Source organism: Manacus candei, unplaced genomic scaffold, assembly GCF_025592945.1.
Source record: "Manacus candei isolate 608988 ecotype Guabito, Panama unplaced genomic scaffold, ASM2559294v1 h1tg000014l, whole genome shotgun sequence".
Taxonomy (NCBI): Eukaryota; Metazoa; Chordata; class Aves; order Passeriformes; family Pipridae; genus Manacus; species Manacus candei.
In genome coordinates, this window is record NW_026138062.1 from 41574255 (window position 1) to 41598403 (window position 24149).

At 35.4% G+C, this 24149-nt stretch overlaps 1 protein-coding gene across 5 annotated transcripts in view; it reads right to left on the reverse strand.

Annotated features, from left to right (window-relative positions):
• CNTN5 (contactin 5) overlaps positions 1–24149 on the reverse strand; it is a 603369-nt gene that overhangs the window by 295971 nt on the left and 283249 nt on the right. For all 5 annotated transcript variants that reach the window (XM_051780168.1, XM_051780170.1, XM_051780169.1 and 2 more), the window contains one exon: positions 23105–23234. In XM_051780168.1, the coding sequence (XP_051636128.1) occupies positions 23105–23159 (55 nt within the window). In that variant the 5' untranslated portion in view covers positions 23160–23234. The remainder of the gene's footprint in view (positions 1–23104; positions 23235–24149) is intronic.

A 24149-nucleotide genomic window follows, 5' to 3' on the forward strand; every position in this document is an offset into this window, starting at 1 on the left:
TCAGGACTCCAATGAACATAATGCATATAATCTGAACTGGGCATCTTGGTATAATTACCCCTGCTTTGAGTTGATGGGTGGACTAGTTGACCTAGAAAGAAACCAACCAACCAGCAAAGAATGTAAGCTGTAATATGAAAAAACCAAAACAAACAAACAAAAACACAAAACAAACAAACAAACAAAACCCAAAAAAACCAAACCACTAAAAAACCCCCAACTTAATGGCAAAGTAACTAAACAACTTTGGCACACTTGGCACTGTTACATGGTCTAATGGGTGTCAATATTCAAATAATTAAACCGCAGAATAATGCATAGTACATAGAGGTCACACTTTGAAAACTGCCTTTCTTTGTGCTGGCAGTTCTCCAAGTAGTCACAGCTCTATGGTGTGCATTTAACAGTGACCTATGATAACCACCTAATGAGGGGAACTGCATTTGTTTCTGCAAAACTATGTTTTGGAAAGGATGAAAACCAGAAAACAAAACATGGTTAGAACAGATTTGAATTTTAACTCTGAAACCCTCCCTGTACTTTTCTAAGAAATTATGCAAGGTCAAGGAGATAATATAGACTTCTTTTCAGTCATTGCCATTTAAAATTGAGCAGTGTTTGTTAACATAAGCTTCTGTGCATTCACTGATTTTATTCAGTGGATTTACACAGAGATTTAAACAATCATGCCTGCTCATTCTGAGGAAATTCCTTTGGAAATAGAGCTAGAAAATGCCAGGGTCTGTAAGATGAAACGTCGCATTGTCTTTTGCTACTTTGGAAAAACTTTGAATACCTACTATGGTTCACTATAGCATTGATATAACAGTTATGATATTGATTTATGCTTTTAGTCTACTCTAAGAGAAAATGACATTTCAGAAGAAGTGGAATTCAAAGCAAACTTATTATTTATTTATCTAGGTTCCTGAGAAAAAACTATTTGCACTATCAAGCACATTCATTTAAGCAATATTTTATAGATGTCTAAGGGCATTACAGTCCAGAATATAGTCTTCTTTTTGTACAAACACTGTCAAAGAAAGCTTTCAAACCTACTGTTGGGGTTTTTTTAAAGAACAACTAGAAATTATTAAGTAGAGAGGGACTTGATTAAAAATCCAAGCTGTTTTTATGACTAAGAATAATGGATTAATTAATGGCCAAACCTGTAATTCCTTGGCAGCAAGAAATTACTGTGTCATAGTGTTGTAATAGGGAGAGTTCGTAGCATACTGAAGCTGAAAACCATAACACCATTAAAAGCTCAACAAAACTGATATTTATTACCAAGAGGTGGCCAACAAAATGAACAAACCCAAAAGAGAGGAAGGAGGAGAGAAATAAACCCTCAGTCCAACTTCCTCAGACACACAGCTGTTGCTTATAAAGTTATCTTACTGACCCAGAATGCCTATAATTACCCATAGCAGAAGCTGCATCCTTGGAGAGTCAGTAAGTTCACAAATTGGCAAGCATCCCCACCAAAAGGCAACGTTGTCCTTGATGCATAGCTTCCTTCCCCCAAAAACGAGCTATCTGCTTTTATATAATTAACTGAGTGACCTCAACCTAGGCAGGTGTGGTCAGCACCACCCAACCAGAGGCCCTCAGTCCCACCCTCCCTAATGCAAGTAATGTCTCTTCTGCGCATGCGTGGCTTTCCCTGCGCCTGAGTACTGCACCCGGGGGGTCTTTTCCAAATGAGTGTAGGGGTTTACTTCATCATTATAATCTTCAATTTCTCCTTCAAGCGACCTTGGAGGACAATTAGCCAATCATAAAACAGCAATTAAATATAGTTTATACAAGAACTCTCTTCAAGGATGAAGTTCTCATTTTGTCAGTCCTTGTTTTCTCATAATTTGGCAGGGAAAGAACAAAACTTCCACAGGTAACTGGTCCAAACACAGACCAAAAGTATCAGTGTAAATTCACCCTGATACAGGTGTTATGACACTGTATAACACCTATCAGTATAGTGACATTTTAATGTCACCATACTAATACTTTCATCTCTTTTTGATAGGTGATGTAATTACAAAGGATGTGAAACACAACATCACAATAAATCATCCACATTAATCTATGTAACTCCTGATAACTTCATGACAGCGTTTGTTCTGCAAAAACTGTCTTGCTGAAGGTACAATGGGTCTAGTACAAGGGAAACAACTCAATTCTTATTTTAATATACTATTTGAAATTCTTTTCTGTCTGTAAAACATGGAGAAAAATATATATTTTATTTGATACTTACTAAAGTTATAAAACATGCATAAAATATATACCACAAGACCCTTAAAAAACCAAAACTAAATCATATGCACACAAATACACACAGATACACATTCAAATTCTAGCAAAAAATGATTAATGTATGATAATGCATTTTTTCTTATTAAAAAGGTTGCAGAAAAAAAGAAGGCTAAATTATAAACATTTGTATTCAGTGATTAATATTGTCAATCTATAGATACAGAATTTATTTCCTTTCCTTTTACTCTTGCTAAAAAAAAAAGTTCAAAGTGTCAACATGTATTTTTATCATGCTTACAGAAAAAGTCCAAGAACAGCGTAGATATATATGCAAATTGATTTTTTTTTCTTTCTGAACTCTGCTGAACAAGTTGAAAATAAATGTAAATGAGAAAGGAAAGCAGCCAGAGTTCCTCAGGGTTCCATTGGGAATGTAAATAACATGTTGATGGTGATATTTCTGCTGTTGTATTTAGTGCCAACAAATCTCCAAAGATTTTTTTCACAATGGCAAACTGTTGCAAACCTCAGTTAACACACTCTGCATAATAGTACTTCTAAATTCATACATGGTTCCTTTTTGCTTTCTCAAGCTAGGTACCTAGAGACCGCAAAGCAAGCCAGGGAAAAATAACCACTGCATACATTAGAAAATTCATAACTACAAAACCCTAGTCTGTATAATTACTAAGCTTTTTACTATTCTACTTGACTGTCAGTAAGGTATTTTACAAGCACTGAAGCCAGCAAGTCAATGAGTAGACTAATGTAACGTCTAGTAAAGCAGTTTTAGGAGCATGTTTTGTCTAATGAGATGGTAACAAAATGTATGAAAAATAGAAGACAGGAAAGAAGTGAGAAGGAGAAGAGGAAATGATAAAAAGTTGATATACTTAATCTACCACATATGTAAAGGTCAACTCACAAAATGAAAAAAAGTTTTCACACTTTGCTTGGCAGAAGTAATGCCTCTCTAACTAGCAAACTTAATGCCCAACATCTGCTGACTTCTCTTAGAGCAGAAGACTTGAGGGATAAGGAAGGATAAATCATAGAAAAACAGGTCTATTGTCTGTTAAGAAAAACAGTTTTGACATACAATTTCTACTTAGCAAAAGTCACTAGTACCTACACCGATTTTTTGAAGATTGACTGTCTTAACCTCCTCCAGTACTGATTAACTAATTCACAAATAGGCTAAGTTTGGAGGAGACTTCCAGAGGTCATCTGGTTCAACCCCCATACTACAGCAAAGACACGTAGACCTGGTTGCACAAGACTATGTACAGGAAGCTTTTGAATATCTCCAAGGAGAGAGAGAGCCCACAACCTCTAATCTACCGGTCAACCTGTGCTTAGTCATCCTCAAACTAAACATTGTTTCCTGATGCTCAGAGGGAAACTCCTATGTTTCAGTTTGTACCCATCATCTCTTCTGTCTCTGGGCACCGGGAAAAAAAAGAGCCTGGCTCTGTCCTCTTTGCATCTTCCTTCAGGTTCTTGTAGACATTGATCAGATTCACCTGAGCCCTCTCTTCTGCAGGCTGAACAGGTCCAGGTCTCTCAGCTTTTCTGCATAGGATACATATTTCGCTTCATGGCCCTTTATTAGAATTCCTTCAGTGTGTCCACATCTCTCTTGTGTTGTGGAGTCCAGAACTGGACACAGCGCTCCGAGTGTGGCCTCACCAGGTCTGGCAGAGATGTGGATGTCCCATCCTTGAAAGTCTTCAAGGCCAAGTTGGATGGAGCCCTGAGCCACCTGGTCTAGCAGAAGGTGTCCCTGACCATGGCAGGGGGGTTGGACCTAGGTATCTTTCAGGTCCCTTCCAACCCAAGCGATTCTATGATTCTATAATCCTATGATAATATAAGGGTCAAGGAAGAGTGCTCTTGCTTTTAAGCTCTTCAGTTAATTCTTAAAGTCTGGTTGAAAGACTCCATTCCTATTAATACAACTCATTTAACAGCCTTTGCTTATTCTGTCATTGTCATAGAGCTGTGCTGCTTACTTTGGGAATTCTTACTTACAGAGATGGTGTCAAAAGAAGTGCAGAAATTAATTAAATTACAAGAAGAAATAAACCTGGGAAATAAGGTGAAACACTAGTTGGAAACTATACATCTACTAACATCCCATACTCTGCTTTCCCTAAATACTCTCAATAATTGTGAAATAACAGTGGGAGTGGCAGTGTCTGTTATAATACACTGGTAGATAATTTAGTTTGCTGTCTTATCAAAGAATAGTGACTTGAATCCTTGATCTATTCAAACAGTCTTATGAAACTTTAGCTGCAAAAATTTGAGATGGTGTTTTTGCTTTATCTCATGAAACACTGAAAATACCATCATTATTCTTGAATAAGGTAAGGTGGTTACAATATCTGAAAAAAATACCAAGAGAAAATAGAGAAATATTCTTTAGCAGGTGTATATCAAACGTAAATAATAATTCTAGTTTTGTTAACCATTATCTAAATTCTGTCTGACACAAATATGCTGAATCAATTCTATTCAGGTTTTTTTTTCTTAATTTCAAATGAAATAGGTGAAATGTTTCCATTGTTTTGTCTAGAAAAGAAATGACAGATGAGAATGCTATTTATCTAAGCCTTGACAATGAAATAAAATAGAAGTATCAGTGCATTAAATAAGCATAACAATGCTTTGAAATTCAAAAAGTTGTATTAATTCAAGTATTAAGATACTTTCTTATTGAAATATAGAAAACCTAGATAAGTGTTCTGAGGGGTTTTACACTTTCATTACATGAGAAATTTCATAATTCATAACTAAAAATTGTCTGATTTTGAGTGATTGTTTCTAAATTTCTCATTTATGTACAATAAGACTGTGAGAACCATAAAAATGAGAGGTTTGTAAAAGAGAACTAAGAACCCTAAGAACTGCACTGCACTGTAAGAACAACAGTGAGAAAGATTAATAAGGATTTGGGACAAGGAAATGCAAAAATTTGAACACAATAAATGAAATCATAGAGTCAGGAAGTGGATATCCTCAATTAATTTAAACTGAAGTCAAAATAAGAAATAGCCTTGATGAAAATTGCAAGTTCTACCTACAAGGTATAGAAAATAATAATTATAAAAAAAGTTTTGATATGCACCTATCCCTTAGATTTATAAAACTCTTTTAATTGGAAAGGCTGTTTTTACAATAGGCAAGTGGTCATAAAGGAAGTCTGGTATCCTATAGATGAGATCAAATTATGCTTACATTATAGATTAGTGATCCAGCTGGGAAATAATCAATTTGGTCAAAATAGTCACCAATTACGTTTTCAACTTGTGTGTGTCCAAAGTAATCTCTCAGGAGTATTATTTTTGTCTTTGTTGATGATACTTCGAGGATAGACTCCTAATTTAATATGCCTGAATTAGATGACTAGTATAGCAAGTAAAATTATGTCCACATACTTCCAAAACTCTTAAATAGAAGGACGGTATGCAAAGCAAATATTTGTATATCAGATTTATGAAGCAGCAAATATTTTATCACCTCTACATCCTTTTTTTTTAGATGCTTTTAAAAATTAAATCTCAAAAACATAGATCTCCTCATCTTGATTAGAAAGCAAATGAAAACAAATTCTATAGATGTCAGAATAATTTCTGAATAGGCCTTCTGTTTGGAAGATTGACTTTGGTTGTCTACAGTTAAACATAACAGAAGTACAGTTTTACAATGTATCTGCAAAACTTCTTTTAGAAATGAAATCTCTATATCTCCACAGATAAGATATTTGAAATTCTGTAGTTGGCTGATTAACTGAGAATACACTATTTTAAATATTTCCATATTGTTTTGAAAAAAAATACATTTGTACATAATATATTTGTTTTTTTGTACTTGTATCTGTTATGAATTCAGGGAAGTACCAAAGGACTTACTCTCCAGTCATACTCTATGGTTTTAATTTCATTACAGCAAATTAATTGCAAGCTAGTTTACTGTTAAGACAGCGGGGTGTTGTAAATTTTATTTTAACTGTTCGGAATGTGTGATCCAACAAAATTAACAGGATAAAAACTCTCACTCCTGCAGTTGCGAATGTACTTTCATAAGGTTTACTTGGTGTATCTCACTTGCCAGTTGTGTCAAGGGGTGTGGGGCAGATGGGGCAGCAGCAGAGGAAATTAGGGTTTTAAAAAGCTCAGGAAGAGACAACGGAAATGAGATTTGAGTAGTGATTTGGCACAAATCTATCATATAGAAATCTGTACTAAGGCATCTGTATAAGATAGATTTGATTTAATCTTGCAAAAAAACCCCTGAACACTGTAAGGAACATGTTTGGCTTATGACTCCACTCACTCTATCATCAATAGAGAGAGAGCTCTTTTCACAAGGCCAGTCAGCTCCTCCATGGTCTAGTGCAGACTCCGTTGAAGGACCAGTATCTATTTAACTATAATTTTCTTTTTTTTGTTGTTGTTGTTTTTTGTTTTGTTTTTTGTTTTGTTTTGGTTTTTGTTTTGTTTTGTTTTGTTTTGGTTGGGTTTTTTGTTTGTTTGTTTTTCCTCTTTTTAATTTTCTTTCTTTTTTAAGGGGCAAGAGGGTTACCTGAGATTCATATTCCTGCAAATTGAAGATCAGACATGCTTCTGTACATGCTGGTACAAGAATGCTCTTGCCTCTACATCATCTAAGGAGGATATAATATCATTGGCAGGCCCCACTTGTTAATTACAGGTATGGCCCTTGGGCCTGGCTGGGGACATACAGACATCAGAACAGTTGATTTGACTAACAGCTTTTGCAGTTGCAGGAGATACAGGTTAAAATTCTCTAGCTTGTTTAAAAAGTCCAAATAAAACCATTTCTGGCATTCATTAATCTGTGACATTTGAATGTTTCCTAGGAAGTACATGGTGATATCTTGAAATAGGTTATACCAACATATCTAAGTAGTCTAAGTAGCACAATATCTCATTTTCTGAGTCTTAGCACATAATACTTCAACGTGGTCTCTGAAATTTACTTTTTCTAACTTCAGTTTGAAGCAAGAATTAAAGCAATATTGACTTGCTGTTAGAAGAATGGGGTGCAGCATGTGAGTGACATACAGAAACAAGTCTACATATAAATCCTAAAAGTTGTATGGTGGTGATGTTTTTTAAACAACTAATTATTTCCTAATATGACTGCAGGATCCCTGCATTTTCTTTATGAACTAAAATATAAAGCAATTGTGTAGGTCAAGTGCAAAATTTAATAAAAGCCATATGCACATAAATCAATAAATCCCATTAAAGCAATCTCTATTTGCATTTTGGCCTGTTTGACACCATTAAATGAATCTGTTAATCTATTAATTCCATCAATATGTAATACTCTGAGATTATAAATAAGAGGGACTAATTGTGAACTAATTAATAGCAATCTTTTCCTGCTGGCATAATAATATGTTGTAATGTAAAATTTGATTTATAATCTTGCTATATTATTACATCAAGAACATAGGGGCTTGTTTATTTCAGGTAGCATATGGCCTTGAGAATTAATCATCTCTAACTGTGTGATTCTTAGAATTCATAAAAAAAGCTTAAAAGCAAAGTTAAGTATTTATCCATTTGCAATTTAAATTTAGGATGGAAGAAAACTATTGGTATCACTGCCAGCTGTGGTCATGTCTCACTGAACACAAGAACAAAACAACCACAAAAATATCTCCAGAAGGAATAAAACATGTTCTCTGGGTTCAACTGCAAGAACTTTTAAAATAATGTCCAACCAGTTCCCAGAATCTGGACTCTTAAAGATCTGGCAATCCTTTTATAGCATTGTAGTAACCAGGGCAGACATCATAATGTACTGCAGATATGCTTTTGCAACCAGAACAAAGGCAAGTTTCAAGGCTCCAAACCAGAAGCAAACTCATCAACTGATACTTTTGATACTAACTCTTTTGTAATGATTACTCTTAGACAAATTATGCAAATACTAGACAAATTTACTTTGAAATTCATTATGAGAATATTGTGATCAGAGCCCTGGAAAGCAGTTTTGATGAATTTCTCTGCAGATACATTAAAAATCTTTGTGGATTTGGAAACAGGACATAGATCTATCTTTAATCCTTTACTTTTATTTCATGCCACAAAATCTTCATTAAAACATGCTGGGACTAGAGTTAGCTTTTTTATTTCACAATATCTCATTTCTTAAACATCAAGAAAATACTAAAACGACTATGATTAATTCTGTCTTTAGTAAGATTCTTCTCCCTTGAGACAGTCTGATAAATCGCTTATATCTTTATATCCATTACAGAGATGAATAATATCTCTATTTGATACTTCCAAATATTTTAGGAATGTTGAGCTTTTTGGAATATTATGCAGCACTGCCTACACAGCTGAATGAAATAAGGTGAGGCTTCCCCATACCAGTTGTTCTAGAAGGAAAACTCATAGAAGTGTGTAAGTAAAAGAGGGAAAGAAGAAATTTAATTAACAGTTCACAAGAATAGATATACTAAAAATGTTCCAGAAAGACTCAGGTTGTAAATAAGAAGCTTTTCTAGAAAAGCATATGCTTTCTCTCTATTTGGAAGATTAATTACTATTTAAAAATGAACTATTTCACTGACATGAATAATGTAAAAATGAAGATAATTAAGAAAAGGTCATTAGAGAACTCTATAATTTATGACAAAATATTTCTTATCAAAGTGGAAACAATTTTACTTTTAAATCATAACTTTCTTAAGTCTTATGTCAGAAAATAATTCATATAATCACTGTAAAAGTATTTTGCTTGTTATATTCTTATCACAAGTATTTTAAAACCTTAGCAAAAAATATAAGGACAACTGACCAGAAGAAACAAAAAAGTAAAAAAGGCCTTGTGGGTTCCCTGGAAAGAGTATTGAACAAAATGAAACTTTTTCCATACATCTCACACAATTAAAAGGGTTATATTTTGCTTTAGATCTCCTACTTAATTTTTCTTATAAAAGTCTGGCACATCCACTATACTGTCAGATTGCACTACAGTACACACTAACCTGCTTTGCAAGTCAGGAGACATGCAAATGTATAACCTTAACTGCCACAGATTACAGTATAAATTATAGCCATTATTTAAGACCATACTGAACTGAACACAGAAGACCTAGGGAGTTTTAGAAGAAATTTATTTTCTTTTCTTTCAGTTGTTAGTAGAATTATTTTTTTCATTCCTAAATCTAATCTAACATGAAATTCTGAAATGCAAAGGAGCATACATGGGATATCTTGCCAAACAAAGTATCTAAAATTTCTTTTGACATCCTTAAAGCTGCAGTATGAAAATTCTTAAGCCTTGAACAAAATCAAGCTAAAGAATGCAGTAGAAATCTAGATGTACAAACTGGTCAGCTTTTAAAATTTTTGTTTGCCTCGCACTGTGCCCTGTTAGACAAGCTAATCTAATTGTAGACAATCTATATCATAATTTATACAACTGTATCAAACGTTAAACTCCCTAAATCCAGCACTAGGCCCCATTTGACCCAATGAGTCAAGCAATGTGCAAACCAATGATGAAATTAACTTAATGAAAAATCTGCCGTATTTTTTTGTTCATTTCACTATGTCCATTCTTGTTTGGGTTGCCCAATTTGTTCACTATTTAAGATTTTTTCCATTGTTATGAAAACACTGTTAAGAAGTTTTAAGAACTGCCTAGCAAATGGAAAATAAAAATTCTATATTTTTTTAACTCTATGGTCATCAAAAAATAAGAATTCAGCAAAGAAAAAAAATACATTAAAACCAGAAAAATATGCTACTTTGAGTTATAATTATTTTAGGAAAAAATTGATTGCTCTGATATATTATAGAAAGTAAACTGTAGGTACAAATGTAAACTCTACAGAAATGTAATGTTCCATGTAAGTCTTGGTGGGTAATGTCACCAAATCAGAATACAGGTAGACACCATCGGGGGGGTGTAATTTTCTTGCAAATATAATCATTTCACTACTCACCTGTTGCCCACCTGAGGCATATGTAGATTTAGAACATATCATCACAAACATTACTTTAAAATATCTTAACAAAAATTAGCTATGAGGCAAAAAGCATTCATTTCTGTACTCTGCCGTTTCAACTCATTTTCATTCTACACTCTATGTTTTGCATTCTAAAATATTTTTTGAGAGGTTTTTCAGCTTTAATTTTTTGAACAGAGTAGGGCTTCAATTACAAGTGAACATCAGTTGAGTGTTATAGAACAATATTCCTTCCACTTGCTTTAGTCACCTAGATCAAGCACTTTTTTAAGAGTAGTTTCCACAGGACTTAGAGAAAAGCAGCATCTTTAGGGAGGGGTTCAGAACTGCTAACTTGCACTGATGCTAATACCAGGAGATATTTATGAATATGCTCATCTTTTTCTTTTGAAATTGGCTGACTCTGTGATCCATTGTTCTTTTTTAATCGCTTTAAAAATCAATGCTAAATTTCAGCGATGCCACATCCTCTTGCAGATGATGAGACTATATTCTTTTTTTACCTAACTTGCTTAAATCACAGTCTTAATCAGAATGCCTATCTTCACATTTCTTCCTGGACAAAACGAGAACACTATCATTCGCAGTTTAGGGAGTTTAAATACTATCACTTGCAATTCTGTGCTGAGCAAGGATGATACTCTTAATGGCTGTGTGTGAGCCATAGCTTTGTACCGAGCTAAATTGACACTACCTAAAGTGCTATGACTACAACACTCCCTTTTTACAGCTGCACACCATATTAAGGGTGAACACTAGAAACACAGGCCATGGTGCACTCCCCACGGGGCTCACACCCCAGTGGACATCAATGGTACAGGAACTGTACCATTACTCAGTTTAACCACTGAGCTCATGAGCTGTGTTAATTGTAGTTCTGCTAAGAAAAACATTAAAAAACTGCATAACCTCCTCACTCCCCCAGCACAGAACCATAGAAAAATTCCAGTTAAAAACCAACTCTGATTTAACAAAATAGTAGATAAAGCCTTTCTACTTGAATACCTAACATTAAGGTTGACAAATCCAGTGAAGTAAACTAAAACCACTACTGAAGTGGCCTCAGTACATAGCACAGCTAACCATGATAAATAAAAGCCAGAATTGCAGGGTATGTTCTTCAGTATTATCAACATTTTCACACTGCTGCACTTAATAGGGAAAGCCCTAACTACTAAAGCACTCCACCGAGCAAAGCAGTTACCAGTCACAGTGCTGTACGGAGCTCAGTAGGTTGCCTCCCACCATCTTAGCACTGAACACTGTTATCATACTTTCTGACAGGACAGAGATTTATTTTTCACACTTTATTTTCATTCAGTTTAGGAAAGAGATTTAGTTACAGTACAGTTAAGAAATTGGTCTCACTTAACTGCTAACACCAATTTAAGCAAAGGCAGTATAGAGTTGACAAGTGCATCTTTAAGTCTGAAACAGCGAGAGGCTCATTCATAGCTACTTATGTTCACGAAGTCACATATATATGAAGTGTATTTATTCATTATTTGGTAAGATATGTGACCTCTTTACATCACCAGTTTGCCTCCCAAGTGGAGAAACTGACAGATTTTATTTTTATATAGTTTAGTAATTTTTCCAAATGACAATCATGTTCTCAAAAATGGGGTCAAGGATTATTTTTTTGAGGTGACTCCAAAAAGGAGCCATGTTTTCAAATGGTAAGAAATGCTTTTATGTGATCAACTGATAAACAAACAAACAGAAGAAAAGCCACATAACTTTTAACACACAAAGACTTCTTCAAATGTGACACAGGCAACAAGTATTGGTTTCATATTGGCTAAGATTGCTGTGAGTTTAACCTACTACCACTACTCTGAGAAGAAAGTCTGAAAGGAAAAGATAGTTAACATCTAGGGAGTAGAAGAGAATATTTGCAAGGAAACAGGCTATCCTATCACTACCTCCAACACAGGTAATTATCAGATATATAGAAGCTATAGACCTTAACTGTGAGAGGAAAATCATATCATTGCTGAAAGTTTATGACATTAATAAGTACATGACTTTTCATTCCAGTACAGCAATGAGTTTGGCTCCCTGGATCATTTCTGAAGGTGTTTTTTACACATTCTGATTTTTTTTTCCCAAAAGTAAACAATTACTTTCATCTTTAATTTTATTCAGTCCATGGTAGTAATTTGATTTCTCCCATTTAATTTTGAAGATGTTATACTATATCAGTATTTTACATTTAAAAGGGCAAGGAGGTTTCATTTACCCCAAATGTGTGATCTGTGGTTTATCAGTTCAATCTCTTGTTGTCACCAAGTATATTTGACCATACTAAGTAGAAACAGAAGACATCCTCATACACACTTGGCAACATACCACTTGAAAAGTCCTGACTAGAGCTTTTAATCAAAGAAAAGTAAATTCTGGAAGTCTTTCCAAAGGGAAGTTTTCCAATGTTTGCTACCTAATGTTGGAATTGAATAATGAGAAATAAATGCATACAATCTCCTTGCAGCTGGTTTCAGTTACTGGTTATTTTTGTTGTGTTGGTTTTGTTTGTTTGTTTTGTTTGTTTGTTGCTTTGTTTGGTTTGGATTTTTTTTCCCCCTAACATCTTAACATACGGTGTGGTATTTCTTGGGTTAAATGCTAAGGTGCTATTGCTTGAAATAGGGCTGGACATGAACAAATAATTTGATTATTCTTCTATCTTGCTATGGGTGTAGGACAGTAAAACCAGAAAAAAATCCTGAACACATCTAGCCTGACAATTTGGTATCACATTAAGAAACTTGTGACCATCCCTAGGAAAGTGAGCATTAGAGAGCTTGCTATGCTCTCAATGAACCCCCAAAGGCAAGGCCGTAGGGGTGTGTGTGTGGAATTAATGCAACCCAGTATTACTCTCCTTCAACACAGGTATGGGCACAAACACACACACACACACACATTGACTCACATTCTCTATAAAATTTCTATTAGAATCTTGATAAAACTTTAAATTTTTAAAGTTATTTAATTTTGCTTTCCAACTTGAAGCACTGTCATGTCTGCCAGCTCTCCTAGTAGAGATGCTTCAATATTGTTTTACCCTCATTACTAGAAAACTGTATCTAATTTCAAAGCTGAATTTGTCATAATTTCAAAGGTTTCACTGTCTTTTTATTACATTTCTATTAGAAAAGGCCAGACCAATTCTTAAGAAACATTCTGCTAGCCACTAATGACTTTTTGAAATGAAGTTAATAACTTATTTTATTATGTATTGTTATATTGTTAGTGCTGCTTTGAAACTCAAAATTATTCTGTATTATTAGCTAATAACTCCTTGTACATGTCTGGCACTGGAAGAAAGAGAAAACAGGTTCAGTTTCTTGTTAAGACCAAGTGTTACTGTTTTTATTACTTCCGATCATGAGAAGTGGTCATCTAGAAGCACACTTAAGGAAAATGATAATCACTTCATAGAATTAATTACTTTTGCTAACAAACCTATTACAAATAGTCCTACAAAAACCTCGTCACTGTTACAATGTGTACTACAACTGGTGAATTCCCAGTAATATGAATGAAAGCAGTAGAGGTTCCTAGGGATGAGGACTTCAGGTGAAGTGTCACCCACTTCAGTAGTTGGAAAAGTATGACATGGGATATCAGGGAAAAGTAGTAAGGACTACTTTCAACATCTTGTTGGCTGGCAATAGGAAACAACCTTTATGATTGAAACCAGCGGATCCAGAGTGCTGCATTTAGCGGGCAGATGCCATTTTTTCATGTGCTGCACAGAGCAGAAAGGCTGCTCCCCACAGTCCCATTCAACAGAACCTTTGGCTGAAGGTAAACATTTAATATGTAGCTGAGAGACAGGTTTGATTGTTTGTTCTAGTGATTATGCTGTTAGTTTCTATACAGACTCTATGACCTTGTTTACAATGGCTACAGATGTTAACATTACTTTGGGGTAAAAAAAAGAAAAGCAACATTTATCAAACAGAACAGGGTGATTGTTCTAGTAACCAACGTGCTCTATTAAATATTAACTGTGCAAGCCTCTTTTAGTAACGTGAGAGATGTACTGCCTGGCCACATATAGGACCTAACTGGAGGTGCTGAATGTAAAGATGAAGTTCCTGAACATGCTCACTAACAAACAATACAGTACACCACCTGCTGTTATTGCTAAAGACAGCTGAAGCCAGGAAGCTGCTTGGGGTCAGAGTTCTCTTCCTGTCACCCCGTGCTGGGAGCTTTTTCCCTAATGTGCCTGACCATGCTGAGCTTTCCCATAGCCAGGATGAGGAAATGACCTGATGAATTAACATTCATGTCTATCCACAGTCTGGGCACTTCTCACTGACCCAACATTCAGAAATGTTAACTTCTCCTCAGTCAAATCTTTCATTGCTATTTTGGGATAGTTTTTTAGGATAGTGTATACACCACTTTAGGATGACACATTTTTCTTTCGTATCTACCATTGTTTTGAGTATCTGTTCAGAAATATGCTTTCTCTCTGTGTTCCCTAATCACAAAAAAACTTGAAAGAGGTCATATCCTTAATGTTAGAAGTTAGTGTGTTTTAGTGCAGAATTTCAGAGAGTAATGCAGATGCAGATGGGTTTAACTGCCTTTTGCAAGTGCCTATCTCTGTCTGTTGACTATATAGGAAGGAGACTAATTATTTCCTAACTGTGATATTTCAGTTTAAATATATAAGTTAAATAAGATGAATCTGAGCCTGCATGGTTGCTGTTTTGTCCAGCTCTTTGTGACTGATTAACAGCAGATTTCTCCCTACTAGAAGGACTTTTAAAATATGCTTTCGTAGGTTTATTAAAATAGTTTTACTACTAGCCCATTATCTTTCTAGTAGCCCATAAAAGTAAACAGGCAGCCTGAAATCTCTAAGAACTAAAAAATCAGAAAAAACCCCCAGTAAAATAGAATTACTTATTCCTTATTGTACTCTAATATAAATGCTAAGCATTACATCAGCGCTATAGACATAGAGTATCCTTAGACTCAAATGTGGGAGTTTTGAAGTTAAAAGAGATTTAGTCTTTAATATTTTAACCAAGATCAAGAGGAGTGACCAAAAGCTTTAAGCAAAACCATCATAAAGCGGTAATACTGATTGACATTTTGACTTCAGGTCAAGATGAGACTCCAGGAGTATAATGCTGGGACTGAATCCCAATGGCATGTCATCTTCCATATAATTCAAAAAATATGAAGAGAAGTAGTAGAGACATTATCTTATTGTGTAATTTTGAAATCAGTAGATATTTCTGTGTAAAATCGAGGCAGAGTAGTAAAATCATTATGTTAACCAAAAAACATTGCTTCATCATATTTTTTTATAATTTTATGAGTAAAACACACACAATTTAGTATCATATCTCATGAAATAGAAGATATTTTAAAAGCATCAGACTGCAATAGGATGACTCTAACAGTTTGTTAAGACTTATCCACCAAAAAAGATAGAACACAAAAATGAGGACAGATGTGCAGGTTACAGGTTCTTTAGATTTGTGGTGACAATAGAATGACTGGCATCTATCTTTCAGCGGGCATCACAATTTTTTTCTGAAGAAAAACTGGTTTGTCATTCCAGTTCCAAATTGGAGATAATTTAAGTACCGGTTTGCTAGATTTAAGACTCATAAGAACTTTTTAGGAGGTAGGAACTTTTTAATGACCAAATCTAAGTGTAGTAAACTGAGAAAGTATTTTAGGTAGGAAATTAAAATATGTTGCAGTATGCCACTGATACAAGTGGAAATGTTACAACAGTTATTTCATGAAATATCAAACATTATTTTAATTCTTGTATACATGACAATGTTGTTGTTCTGATTCTAACTACTGCTCACATTTTCTATTATCTTAGCCCTGAAAAGGCCTAGCACAGCAATTTCTTACCTGGTAAAAGAAAGGCATCTTGTGGTTGCCTAACATTTGGTATTCTGCAAGTTGAAGTACCACATCTCAGCATGTAAGAATATAATCAAATAGCCCCATCAAGATATAAAAATCTAAATAACTAATTCCAGAAATTCTTAAACATAGGGGAAAAAAACCCCCACAGACATGCAAACAAGCATTCTTTCTTACATCCATATTCAAAATGCCTCTTTTCATGCCTACAACTTTTCCCATCCTTAATACTTAACATCAAACATGCTTCAGGATTCTTGGAGCAGTAAATAATTTTTACCTTTCCATTCTTCTTCTGGATTAACAATTATAGCAAGTACATAATTCAGCAGATGAATGTTTTTTTCCGATTCAACTAAGCACCGGATCCAGCAGTGAGGCTCTGGACAGCAATCTACCTTGGATTTCAGGACTGTAGCTACCTGTTTTCTTGCTTTGCACTATCTGCAAATGCAGTACTTCAGGATAGGCAATAGAAAGTTTAAGTGTGTTTTCAATTTTCACTTGGAAGACTGAGAGCATGAAAGTCCCCAGGAACTAGTACTTATCTACAGCTCTATCTCCCAACTTTTATGCTTAGTTATCAAAGGTGATAAAGTTACATGGCCAGTGAAGGGCCAGGGGGTAGGGGGAATGCTGAATAATTGTATAGGCTTATCAGTGATAAGTGCTGGTAATTTATGTGTTCATCGTTCATTTGGAAGAGAAACAAAATTTCATAGACTGTCCACTCTGAATTGGGAAGGACACTGTCTAAAAAGGGAAAGAATAAAAACATGAAATAGTCTTGGCACTCAGAGTGGTATTCATATTTATATGGTTTGGTTAATGAGCTTATGAACCTTTGGCTATGAATTTTAATACTGGCACTGGCTGCTCTAACTATTGAGCAGGTTTGAGATGCATTTTGGAAGCCTGTAAGTGCAAATGATAGAGACAATTCCTAAAAGCCTCCAAGTAGCCAGATTGAGAGGGATGGACATGATAAAAGACAGAAAGAACCTCAAATCACTGCCAATTGTAGGTCAAAACTAGACAGAACACTTATGTTTGTTCCACATATGCTCTCTTACTTACGAGTATTTTTTGTAAGTCTCTATTCATATCATATTCTATCAAACAACCAAAAAACCAGAAAAAGTCATGCTGGTTTTAACTTTGACAACCTTACTGAGGGATACAGAGAAAAGCCTAGTTTTAGGGAGGTTTTTTCTTGCTAATGAGAATATTTTAGGTAGAAAGAAATGAATGATACATAGAGATGAGGTTTAAGAACAAATGTTTATTGACTTGATGCTATGAACAGTGACCGTGGGGTCTCAGAGGAACCGCCTCTACCTTGCAAAGCCTTACTACTTTTATTATACTCATAATTTTATCGGTGCCATGAATTATAAAGTTTTACAGAGAAAATGAGTCTCACTTTGACCTGATTAACGTGCAGCAGGTAATAATACAGAAGTAGATAAATGGGCAGGGGAACAAAAAGGCATATGGAATATGTGTTAGATTAAAACAAAATTAGAACTCTATAAATACCATTTACTCTATTACGCTATCTTTAGCATCTATTTAAATTCTGAAGCATGCTTTCACAGGCAGCAATAATTATTCAAAGGAATTACAGGAGCCCTAATCTTAAGCTAGCTTTTTTCAAGTGTCTTTCATCTGCAAATAAAAGCCACAGTCTTAATTTTTTTATTTACCATGAGTAATCTGATGTCATTTCATTCTGTTTTAAAAATACTTTTCTTTCTGAAACACAAAGAGATATACCTGTTTATCTCATGCTAAGGTTAGGGAGTGCTGTTTTAAAGTAATGCCTTTCAGTAATACTCAATTCAAGTTTCTCTGAGAAATCAGTACAAGAAAACCTTAACAAGCCTAAAGAAAGAAAAAGTTCTCTGCTTAGCTGTTCCTTGTGTGAACCAAAAATAAATAGCCTTTACTATACACATAAAAGCAGACTGTAAAGTGGAACCAGGACAGTAAAACCCTAGGAATAAACCCCCAGATTTAATTCTGATGAACTTGGATTTAATTTAAGATGGGTGTCTCTGAATTCATTTTGGGTGTTATTGTAACCAAATCAGAAGCTACTCTGAATTTCAGATTAACAGTTCCCCCATGGTAATCTGTTCTCTTACAGCTTGATGGCTTTCCCTACAGGAAAGCTTCATAGAAGAAGAAGAAAAAAATACCCCCAAAACCCTTCAAAAAAACCCAAGTTTTTTTTCCAGCTGTCAGTTCAGAAGTGAGCCAGTCTCTAGTTCTAAAATGACAGCTTAATTCTTCTTCAATTCCAGTTTGGCTTGAAGAGCAGTACTACACCATAAGAAAATAAGGAACATATTATCTGCCTTTCATCTGTTAATTATCAAGATTTCATAAATGTGAAGTTTTTGAGAATTTAGGTTTATAACTGTGAGCTGTACTCCCAGACCACGGTTTCCTTACACTAAAATAACTTAAGACATAATTCAGTCCCCAGAAAATAATAATTTTTATCTCCAGTCAAATATTTTCCACATAGCTTAAGCACACTTCCATACATTCATGCATAAGCAAGATCCAAACTACCAGGGTCAGTCTTAAGATAAAAATGATATAAAAATGGGATCACACAAACTCGAGAGGTCATCTATTTTCTCTTAGATGATTCCCTCACCACTGCAAAATCAATACAACAGCGTAGTACTCTCTTCCAAACACTACCTACTGCTAAGAGTGATCCCATGATCTGATGATTTAATGGATAAGGAAGTACTGAATTTTAACAGAGCCTAAACCAACAGAAATTGAATGAATTTTATCTTACTGGAACACCATCAATATCTATTGCTCTGTTGTTAAGAAGAGTGCATTCAGGCATCAAACTAGGCTACCTTGAACTGCATCAGCTGTGGGAAACAACTCTTAGTAGTTGCAAACCTTCTAAACAGTGCTGTAATATAAAAACATCTCTACATGCAGGATGGTGTAATCAAATGTGAAAGGTAAGAATACAGTAAATTTCTAATTACACTGAGGACCTATTTAAAATTATTTTGAATCCAGTTTTGTTATATTTGATTAATTTCAGCTCTTATGGCATTAAATTTACTAATGGATAATTATTATTAATGAAATAATTACAAAATTATCTTTACGCATGAGAAAAAAAGTAAGTGTTGTCACATTACCTTTGACAACATGTGAAAAAAAGCACTGAGATTAAAAATTATATCTTACAGAAGTTAAATCTGCTACAGCAATATGGAATAAACCTTTAAAAATCCTAAAGAATCACAAATTAAAAACAAAATATAAAAAGAGGAATGCTTTAGAAACCATCATATATGAGTAACAAATTTACAGTCTAGAGGAATAGTCGGTTTTAAATATGGTGCTAAATGACTGGCAAGAGTTTTAAAGATATTACGTTACTTAAATAAAGTACTTCTATAAATACTGACTTTCAGTTTAACTTCCAAAGTAGTTATGCATTTTAATGCTGTATTAGTCACTGCTAATGCTTTTAAGTCTTTGCAAGATAGTATTTTAATGTATGTACCTAAAAAATTTCCCTCACAAACAGCTGAACCTTATTCCTGTATATGCAATTTTAGGATACAGAATTGCAAGCATGTTAAATGTGTCTCACACGTTTTGCAGCATATTGTTGTGTTGTATAGAGCTAGATAAATCTATTTGAAGCAAACAGGTATTCTCTTTAACAGCAGTTGAGGTTAAAGAGATATTAACTATGTGAAACCAACTGCACTCTCAGGTACATTAATTTCACAGTATAATACTGTGCCGGTTTAAAAGTAAACCAGTGGGAAAAACGAACCTAGCTCAAGAGACATTACAAATCAGTTACAATTTACTAAAAAGATTACAATAAATACAATGGTATAGAGAAAAACTGATTTTAACCCACAAAGACAAATGTATAACCCCACCCTGGGACAAGAACAAAACGGTGTTTGTCAACCCCTGTGCTGACCACCACGTGGCCCCCCTCAGTGCAAAGTAAAAGGAAAGGAAGCCTGTTGCTCGAGATGATGGTTGCAGTCCTGTTGAAATAACAATTACAGTCATGTTGAGAGTGGTAGTCACAGTCTTGTTGGAGTTTCTGGTCCTCCTCTGGATCCGAGTGGTACATGAAGTCCCAAACCCCCAAGATTATATATGCTTAGGTTGGAATGTCCAGTACCTCCCCCAGGGCAGGGAGTCTCACAATGGGTGATTTAACTCTGTGAGTCATGGGATATTTTTGGAACCTTTGATGGTCTAGGTGTTGCAGCTGCCTATTATGCCAGTCCAGTATGGCCCATTAGCAGAGATGACCCCTCAGACTGGGTGTGAAGGTGCTAATGCCTCCCTAGAGTGGAGTTATCACAGCTGTTATCACAGTTATTAGTGTGAAGACAAAGAAACACCCCTCTCTAAGTCTCTTTAACACCCAGCTTGTAGCCTGAGGTGTCAGGTGTGCCCTGGCCAGCTGCTACAAATGATCCATTATTAACAGTCCATCAGAAATTACATAGGGGGTGTAGAATACATAGTTTTGGTTATACCCACATAGTGATACACTGGTCCCAGTCCCTGTAACTAGGACAAATGCCTTCTGCCAGACATTAACTTTTAACTCTTAAAGATTTCAAGATAGAAGATATAATTCTTACGAAGAAATTCTAGATTTAAACTTCTGAAATGCTTTTGAATTTTACATCAGAGTACTTGGAATTTGTAGCAATAAAAATTCAAATTTCAATTTAAAAATAAAAATTACATTAATAGGTGCTGGTTGTAAGGCATCACTGCTAGAATCACCAAAATACAAATGCTACCAAAACTGACAATGTGGCTGGGAATCCAATACAAATAAAAAAAATAAAGTCCGAAAGTAATGGATTTAGACAATACAAGATAATGAAGCTATATGAGTAATACCAGATTAGATCAGACTGTTTCATGTATGCATTCAAAGCATGTATGTCGATATCCACAGGCACTTTCCATTACTAAATTCCTGTGTCCAATATCGCAGTATTATTACAAATCAAAAAAGTCTTATTTCATTAGTTTTTATTAAATTTTATCTTGCGATGACACAAAACCAATAAGTTTGGTAAGAGAGAGAATAGCTTAGCAACTATTGAGAGGCATCATAAGGAACAACACTAAGAAAATGGGGTAGCCAAAATAGATTGATTGGAGACAATATGCTATCAAATCACAAAAATTCTCATATGAGAAGCTTAAATGATTATCAGTTAACTCATTTTATTACTTGCAAAAGTTAAAGCAACTAAGGAACGCTACGTGAAAAACTTGCATAAGAGATGCACTTACTACACATGTAATAGTTGTCATTGTCTTTTCAAATGAGATATGCAGCTGTCCTCTTTAAATCATTATTCAGATTTAGGTACAAATTAATGGTATATGGACATCACTTGTAAATATCTGAATCTAAATTTTTACAGTTTCACCACTCAGTGTAGAGCCCAGAAAAGCTGACTTTAGTTACATCCCCACCTACCCTTAAGCCACAGTATGGTCTGAGAAATGTTGATTGGCCTTGACAAACTGCACCTGGGCTAAGCTTCTCTCCAGTTTATCAGAAACACTGTCTATTCCCAGGAAATAGTGTTGTCTAATGAGCACCTGTTTTTTAATGAGCAGCCTTGGAAACTTATTTTTCTTGCATGAATAACAACCCAAGTGGAATAATATTTCTGTTGCTGAAACTTCAAAGACAGTTACCGAGTTGAATTATGGCCAGGATGGAAAATTACTATGACTAAAACACACACTCTTGCAACCCTATAAAAAGTGATATTAAATGACACCCCTCAAGCTCTTGATTATGAGGGGTTGGTGTGTACTAAAGTCTTTAACAACCCTACAAACAACAGTCCAAAGTAAGATCCTTTTGAGCTTTCAGCTCCCAGAAGACAAGGGGCTAATGAGTGTCTCAAACACCAATAACCAGATGGCTGTGAAGCCAAACAAGTACTGTTAGTAACAACTGACAAGAATTGTTGGTAATAACTAAGGACTATTGGTATTAAAACAACATGCAAAAGATCAAGATTTGGTTGGAGAAGGGGAGCCAGGTGGAGATAGGGCAGCACTTTTCCATGGGAAAGAACACAGTAAAGTACAGTGCAAGCACAGAAATGACTGGAAGGAAGTGGGCATGGACTATTAGGTAGGATTGGGACCACCAAAGATCCCCAAAGTTCTCTGACTCATTTACAGAAAGGCCTAGAAGAACAGACTGTGGATGACAACTAATTAGCATAAAAAGCAAGAAACCTGTCCCCAGGGCAGAGAAACCTGTCCATAAAAAGGTACCCCTTTAGGCTCAGGCAGTCCCCCTGGACACCTCATCAGCTGGACTGACACAGGTGGGTTACCGCTTATCAGCTGGATTGCCACTGAAACCAGGATTGGCATCCCATCAGCTGGATCAATGCTGGAGTGGTGGCTGGTGACCTCTTTTTCCCCTCTCTTTTTTCCTTTCTTTATTTCATCTCTCCCTTTTTAATCAACCCCTTTCATTTCTCTTTTCCCTTCACCCTAGCAGTTTATCCAAAACCCACTGTCATGTACCTATATAGTAGGTCAGGGACTAATATACCAATTTCCATGCCAAGTGTGTAGTTTTGTGTAATTTACTAATAAAACTCTCTGATTGTTTACGGACCCTCTAACTTTTGTTTTTCCTTTTGACCAATGAACATTTTCAAATCTTAAGTGCTTCCTTTGCCTTAAGATTAGGTTGTTACACTCAGGCAAATGGTTTTCATAATGATGTTGATCTTCTCTTGCGTGGGTTTACATCTTCCTATTTCTGTTTGCGGTTAAGAGCCTTGAAATGATAAACAGAGTTTTCTTGGTTTTGTTTTGATTTACCTGAAAGACAGCCAGTGAGTGACAGAAACAGCAACAGTTTCCATGACAACCACATCCTTGGTCACAAAGGTCTTCTGTCCCTCTTTATGCAGTTGTTAGCAATGCTGATGTTTCTTCATTAAAGCTTAGCCTAGTGGGAAAAGACAAGTCCTTGTTAGGAAAATTAAAAGTATCTCTCAATAATATGACAGATAATTCAAGAGACAAACCTGGTCCTAATGCAATTAAAAGTTCTAGTTCCAAAGAACTCTCTATGAACAGGGGCAGGTATCCTGACAGATACTCAGAGGGATCTTTTTCCAGTAGTTACCTGTGTTAATAGCTCAAATGTCTGTGTCAGTGCTTTGGAAATATATATATATATATATATATATATGTTTATATGGATATCATCCTAAAGCTACATCCATATTGAAGCCTTGAATTCCCAAAAAGGCAAGCTTACAATATAATACACATATTTTTTACAGAAAACATATTCAAAGCATATAATTTGTCATGGGTTCCTATTTTCCTGAAAGCAATATGTTGATGCTTGGTATAAAGTGTTTCAAAAACCCCAAGTGGAAGTGTGGCTTAGATGAGTGGACAGTGAGGTGAATTGAGAATTCACTGAAGGGCAGAGCTCAGAGTGTTCTAATCAGCAGTGCAGAATCTAGTTAGAGGTCTGTAGCTTGTGGTGTTCCCTAGGGGTCAGTGCTGCGCCCAGTATTGTCCAACTTACTCATCAGTTACCTGGATGCAGGGACAGAGTGTGTCCCAAGCAAGCTTGCTGATGATACAGAACCGGGAGGAGTGGCCAATAGCCCAGAAGTCTTTACAGCCCTTCAGAAGGACCTCAATAGATTGCAGAGATGGGCAGAGAAGAACCATCTGAAGTTCAACAAAGGCAAATGCAGGGTCCTGCACTTGAGGAAGAATAACCCCACACACCAGTACAGGCTGGAGGCTGACCTGCAGGAGAAGGGAAGGTCCTTCTGCAGAGAAGGACCTGGGGGTCCTGGTGGACAACAAGTTGTTCATGAGTCAGCATTATGCCCTTATG